This window comes from Barbatula barbatula, assembly GCF_947034865.1.
Source record: "Barbatula barbatula genome assembly, chromosome: 8".
NCBI lineage: Eukaryota > Metazoa > Chordata > Actinopteri > Cypriniformes > Nemacheilidae > Barbatula > Barbatula barbatula.
Window position 1 is genome coordinate 1,506,864 of NC_136771.1, and position 7,209 is coordinate 1,514,072.

General features: G+C 38.5%; 1 protein-coding gene across 1 annotated transcript in view; it reads right to left on the bottom strand.

Moving 5' to 3' along the window:
• The window catches only part of gpc6a (glypican 6a), a 131,015-nt gene extending 125,381 nt beyond the window's left edge, over positions 1 to 5,634 (bottom strand). Inside the window, exon 1 of the mRNA XM_079462309.1 lies at positions 5,170 to 5,634. Coding sequence (XP_079318435.1) covers positions 5,170 to 5,329 — 160 coding nt within the window. The 5' untranslated portion in view covers positions 5,330 to 5,634. The remainder of the gene's footprint in view (positions 1 to 5,169) is intronic.
• Positions 5,635 to 7,209: the final 1,575 nt, after the last annotated feature.

Genomic DNA, 7,209 nt, shown 5'->3' on the forward strand with positions numbered 1-7,209 from the left:
AGACGTTAAGAAAAACCAATTACACAAGCCTTGGCTCACGGTGAATTTGAATGGGAGTTTATCGCTGTGGCAAATGTAAAAAAAAATCATCCTCTCAAATTCGCGAACACCACGGAGATGAATAGATCAGAATCTCACCGGTCAAGAACTGCTGCTGCTGCTCCTTTATTAAAGAGTAATAATCATATTTCACCTTCATAACAACGTTAAACTGTTTTTATTTCCGTTTTTGTAAATAGTGATTCAAAGAGAAATCGCAAATGCACATGCGTTCTGGAGAAATACAAATCTTTAGATATGGTATACATTTCGGACGAACGCATCTATGTCAACACAAAGCCCTTCACGGTAATGAAAATGAACAGCCTTTGATACACATAAATCTATTTACCTATAAATAATTCATACGTTTGCCTGGATCTTCCGTTTTCTAGCAGTATTACTGGAGGCGATGTAGGTGGATTTCCCAGAAGTCCTTGCACGAAGAAACTGACAGACTCTGATTTTCTGCTACATTATACACGGGCCCGGAGCTAATATTATATTTCTCTGTTGCCACTGGAACAATAAAATAAAATAAAATGAAAACATATACCCTCTGAGCTGAGAGAAGTTCTGTAATGGTAATATAACCGCACAGCTCTTAAAGTCACGGTGACATAGATTAACCATTTTCGCTCCATAAAGAATGGTTCCATAAAGAACCTTTAACATCCGAAAGAAACTTTTTGTTTCACAAAAGTATTATAAAAAGGTAAGAACGAGAGGGTTCTTCTTGACTACATGGTTCTTTGAGGAACCACTATGTCCATAAGCATCGCTGTGAAGAACCTTTCAAGCACCTTTCATTTTTAACAATGTACACCCAAAACTATCCTCGTTCACATTTATCGTATGTATTGATAAAAACACACATTTACTTCTTGAAAAGAGCGGTGAGAATATTCTAAAACTCCCTTTTGCGGATCCAAGAGAGGAGAGAACGTGACACTAGGGTGAGCTAATGATGGCTTTGTTTTAATAAACGTCTGGTACTTGAATATAGCGTATAATCGTAGATCCATATTCCTCTGATGTATTCGGCTTTGCTACAGACGTCACGTTTCCAAGATAGCGGCAACCTAATGAATTCATCCCGCACATAAATTTACATGATTCTCTCTTTGTACGTCTGTTCACCTTCTAACAGGCGTGATGTCTGCAATCCGCTCTCTGTTTGTGCAGGTCCGTGAGAAATAATGAATGCAAATAGATGTGGTTCAATCTGCCAGCGCTTGACAAAGATGGCGATCGCACGAGTGGCGCGGCCCCGATCAAAGCCTTCAGTCTTCAGGTGCCGCTGACATTTGCATTTTCATTAAAGCCGGCCATTAGAAGAAAGACAGCAAGAGCGAGAGACGCACCGAGACAGGTACAGACGGATTGAATCAACACACGCAGGTGGATTGTGATATTAAATCCGGAAGGTGTCTTAGATCTCACCCAACGTGCGCGTAACACTTGTTGAAATGCAAAAGTGTGACAATAAAAGCCGATCATACGGTATCCATCACATTCTGGTTTAATAAATAATACCACCAACGGTGACTATGACCTTATACCCTGATAGAAGAAGTTATACTTTACATCAAAACATACGTGTTGTTGTTTTTCTGCGAAATAGAAAAATGCTTCATGTATTAAAACATTGGGCCTCATTCATGAAATACGAGCAGAACACAGTTTTGCGTAAATCGTTCGAAAAGTTATTATAACGAAAATTTTTGGATTCGTGAAAATGTTCGTATTTTAGGTACGAAAGATATGTGCACCTGCTCCCTACCGCGTGCAAATGGTGCGTAAACCCGCATTCATTCATTCAGCTTGTTTACCGAAAGCGAAAATGGCATATGTTGTCCGATATGTTCATGGTTTACTGGGAGATGTAAAATAAGGGAAAACAAACATTACAAAAACATTGTTTATTGAGCGGTTTATTTATTTTCAAGGTCTGATTTATGTTATACAAATCAGCATAAAGGGAGCACCACATACCTAACTTCTTCTAGTCTCCACAACTGTGTCATTCAACTCATAAATTTACTAATGAAGGTCATTGTTTGGTGATTCCTCTTATAGAAGCCTTTAATTAAATTCCTCCCAAATCAAATGTGCTTTTTTATTACTAAATATAACAAGTTTAGAAGAAAGGTGAGTCTGACACCATTTCTTGACTTCCTTTCTGACTTCAACACACATAAAAATACTTCTGCAAAGTAACCTGCAAGTATCAAACAGAGATGGTCGTGCAAAAACATGTGATTACTTAAAAAATATGGTATTGAACCCATCCATCAGTGGCATGAAAGCAGGTCAGACTAAAACATACAAATGAATCTACACGAATGAATTTCAACTGGCCAAGAATTCAAGATAAACGCAAATGTTTTAGTGTCAAAGTTCACTTGTTAAAGGTATGCGGATCATTTGTGTATTTATAATTCTAGTGTGAAGTCAAGTGTGTGTGTAACGCTTCCCTCATGACCTCGGTGTCGTCAGGCACGATATGCCCCTTGAAGGCTCATCACACAAACAAAAACCAACCGAGACCTGAAATGAGCTCATGAGAGAAGAAACAATCAAACATGGGATTAATGGAGCAGATGATTTATCTGAAGACAAAACCATCAGCACACGTGTGTGTGTGTGTGTGTGTGTGTGTGTGTGTGTGTGTGTGTGTATACTAGTAACTTTGTATTAGCAGTTAGCACCTATGGTACTATTACTCTTTTATGACATATCGCTTATTGATCCCTGAATTCCTTGTAATTCGCTTTGGATAAAAGCGTCTGATAAATGTAAATGTGTGTGTGCGTGTCCTCCTGTATTTCACAATATACCAATACAGACAGACAGAGAGAGAGAGATGTTTGACATATAATATAGAATATAATGTCATGATTTGGGAATCGTATGATTTGAATCTGATTTGAATCTGGAATGGTCTGACACACCCGTGAAACTCTCCAGCGGGGTGAAGAGACCCTTTAAAATCAGATGCTCTTTACAATCACGTGTTCTGGATTTCTTCAACACACACACACACACACACACACACTTATGTACTGCGCACATCTAGGTCAATATATTCAGTTTATCCTTTATGATTTTACACTCATAACTGCTGTTGTCAATTATTTCAGTTGTGTTTCACGGTTCTTTCCTCTAAACATTCATTGTATTCTGTTGAAAATGTCACATATAGCTTGCCAGGTAATTCTATATTACACCTGTTCATATACAGTAAAGGTCCCCCGCAAAATACTGAGTTCATGAAAAACAAATGAAATAAAGCCGGAGTCTATTGAGAGCTATTGCTGAAGATAAAACACACTAAACGTTACGTGAAGCATCATTTAACACACGATGCAATTCCATAATACATTCATGAAAACCCAACCATCACACAAACCTGTTGCTATTATTTAAATTAAAGCAATAAAAATGTCTCTGTCTTTCAGAGACGCATGAATAATAAAGAGCACACCGAGAACAAACCTGACACAAACACACAAACCTGTCAATATCCTACAGCCAAAAAATGTGAAATATCAGCATTGCAGGGGTGTTACAACATAAACACACATGATGCATTAACACATCCGGTGTATATTCACACGCGTCTCGCTCTGAAGCCAATGAAACTCCCTGAAGACGCCTGAAACGGGAATCTCTGAAGAGTACGTTCATACAGTACAACACGAGGGAAAACCAAACGCAATTTCTTATATTAGAAAAACAATACAGATGTGTGTGGAACACAAACACAGGTTCCTTTCCACTTTACATTACGTCACAGGTACATATATGCTGCTTTAGATTCATCACTAAACATTCACAAACACTAAAACTAAAGAACCTTAAACTACAAACACTGACACTTTGGTTTTGGAACTTAAACTTATTCAATCATGTCTAAATACCACAATTATAAAAAAAGTTTATTTAATACGTTTGTCGACGGTACAAGAAACTAAATGTCATTCAAAGCCAGATCCAATGGCATTGTGGAATGAAACATTATTACAGCATTATCCCAACCTTTAAAAAACGTCCAGCTCTCTCCTCGTGCATTAGGTTCTTACCATGGTAATCTGCTTTTACCGGGTAAAACCCCTTAAATGTGATTACTTCGCAACAGATAATGGAGGAAAAATGTGCGCTTGGTGTGTAGTCAACTCAACTCGACTCTACTCTTGCAGGACTTTATAAATCTGGACTCATCCCAATGAGTGAGTAGAGACACCTGCTGGACTTCTGTGTATTACACTGACTCTCAGCTTTTAATGGGAGACGGTCTGCTGATAAAAAACACTGTAAATCTCTTACAATGGGTGTAAAACTCACAAAAAGAGTTTATAGGAGTGGAGGAAAGTAGTTTACTGAGCATGTCCAAAGACAATCCACAGGTAGATTGGACTGTAACTCACACGTATTCTGTAATGTCTGTGTGACACTCAAAGAGAACCTTTAATGACCTTTCTGGGTTTATAACTAACATTAAAACTGTACATAAAAATGAAGCGTTGTTAAATCTAAACATAGCTGCTGGTTGAAGTTTAGTCTGCGTTACTGTCAATTTCTCTGAAAATAAAACATGCAACAGTTGAACCAGATGTAACTTTGCATTTCATGTGCAATTGTTAGAATTTGTGCAGATAAACATATATCATTTAATAAATATCCATTTACTATGATGAAAATTGCAAGTCACTTGAATCCCTTAAACCATTTACATGAAATGCATTTTGAGTTCACATCAGTATGTCGGTCAAAACCACAACGCCCCACTTAGATCTACATTCGTTTGGTTTTAAGTCACACAGACCTGTTCAACTACAAACTTTCTGGTACTTAAAGATGCAGACATTGACGCTCTCTCATGTCTTATGCATTATCATGGCTGGTGCTTTCTGGAGCTTTTTAAATATAAATATTGCCATTTGTAACGTGTAATGCGAGAGTTGACCATCCTTACACCACATTACACAGCACCACAAGTAGCTGATGATAAATAAGACTTCCAAACCGACCTGTTCCCCACCCAAATGTGTCATTTGAAGAGACAAACGAGGGATAATTCCTCCCTTAACCCCAGCTGGATAAATGGCAAACCCTTGACACCCTCACCTGGTATCTCCTGATGTGGCACGTCGTGTAGACTGAACTCTTTGACCGCGTACGCCTGGCGCACGTCGCCGCAGCTGCGCGATTTCACATCTCCGGCACATGACAGCGTAAAGAAGAGAAGACACAGAGAAGAGAAAATCACGACAGGTGTCCGCGACATCGCCACACTCCCGTGCGAACAAATCCACCCTATGCGTAAAGGCGCACGATCCGCGCGTACGATCCGTGGAGAGAATCTGCGATCTACAGCTGCAGAAATGTTTCAATCGCTCATTAATCTCGAATTCTTTCGCATCCGACACATAACAGAAGTCCGATACAGATCCGCCTGAAATAAACGCGTCTCTTATAATAAAGAAGTGACACCTCCAGATTCCAGCGGTTTAGAATGAAGAAGGAGCTGCGCGTCCCGAACTTCTGCTCTGTACAGACGCGCTCTGTGTTTCTATCAACGGGGGAAAGTATGAATCCTGACTCTCTCTCTCTCTCTCACTCACACACACACACACACACACACACACACACACACACACGCTGATAAACCGCACTACCAGTATGAGCCTTGGAAAAAACACGGACTGGATTTCTAAAGACTGGTGGACTTTTGCCTCAGGAGATGCTACAGAAGGAAATGACAGTAAAATGTGATTACTTTACATTCACACAAAATATCACAATAGCTATTATTTAACGGTACAATATAAAAAGCAAAATTTTAATCTTTTAATTTAACAAGCCTTCATTTTCATTGTTTTAATTATAACGTTTGTTTTGTCTAAACCTCCACATTCTACAACACTGAACTTTATTTTCTTTTCCACATTTGAATCTCTAGCATGTATATAGGCCTACTTATTTAAATCTTTATATATTTTAAGGTCATGCTACAATTGTACTTGAATGATACCGAATACAACATATGATATAATATCAAATGACAAAAAACGAAAAGAAAGCCTTTAAACTCACAGATTAAACACACAAACCTGGAAAACCCGGACTGGAGTCCTGAAGGCTGATTGAGTTGTGCTGGATCGGGAGTCATACTGTTGCATCTAGTCATCAGACGAACAAACAAACAAAACGTACACATGTAAGGATGACACGTACGTATATTGCTTCAATATAAAAGTATTGGTAGGGTTAAGAAGTAGGAGGAATAACTCTTATATTAGTCACTAGTTTCATCTAGTTTGGTTCAGTTATTTATACATTAGGTTGACTAGTGTTTTACATGACATAATAAAAAACCAGTTCCAACAACACGACATCAACTGTTGAGTGTGCTGTCATTTAAAATGAGAGACTTTCACGGTTACAATTTTGTTTATTTTATTTACTTGCATACTTAAAATGTCCATATGTTGTTGCAGAATTTCTAAATGTCACATGCTCATAACCCACCATATGAAGCTCATCATGTACACTGGGGTCCTGTGCTGTGCTTTCATTGTCATATCATTATTATTCTGCAGACGGCACTCTTACCGTCACACGTGTATCTGTGCATCTCAAACAGAATGTGAATTTCTGATGACCTGCCACGCAGTCAATACATATTCTATATTTACAGAGCTTCCCTGCAATTTATGCAATTTGCGATTGTGATTTACATATGTATGGTACACACACAGAGGCTGGAATTGATGCACTGCAGATTTTGGAAAATGTCACAACAGCTAAACTAACTCACACAATACACAACGTGTTAACACACCGTACTGTGCCACGGCACTTCACTGGCCCATCTTTATGATATGTAATCTCTATCCTTACAATAGTGTATGACCACCCTAAACGTATTTAACCTACAAAAAACCCATATGAATAGAAACGAATTAGCCTCGCGAAATAATGCTGAACAGCGATGAGTCTGTGTTTGTACAAAGCTCAGTTTCTTCAGCAGATGGTGGTGTAGTGTTTGTAGTCTTAAAGGGTTACGTTCAGTCTCTGTTTCACACTATGAATATGTGAACGAGAACCGTTTAATCATTTTCATTTGGCATCCTTTCAAGTGTATTTTCCATTATGTCGTAATAT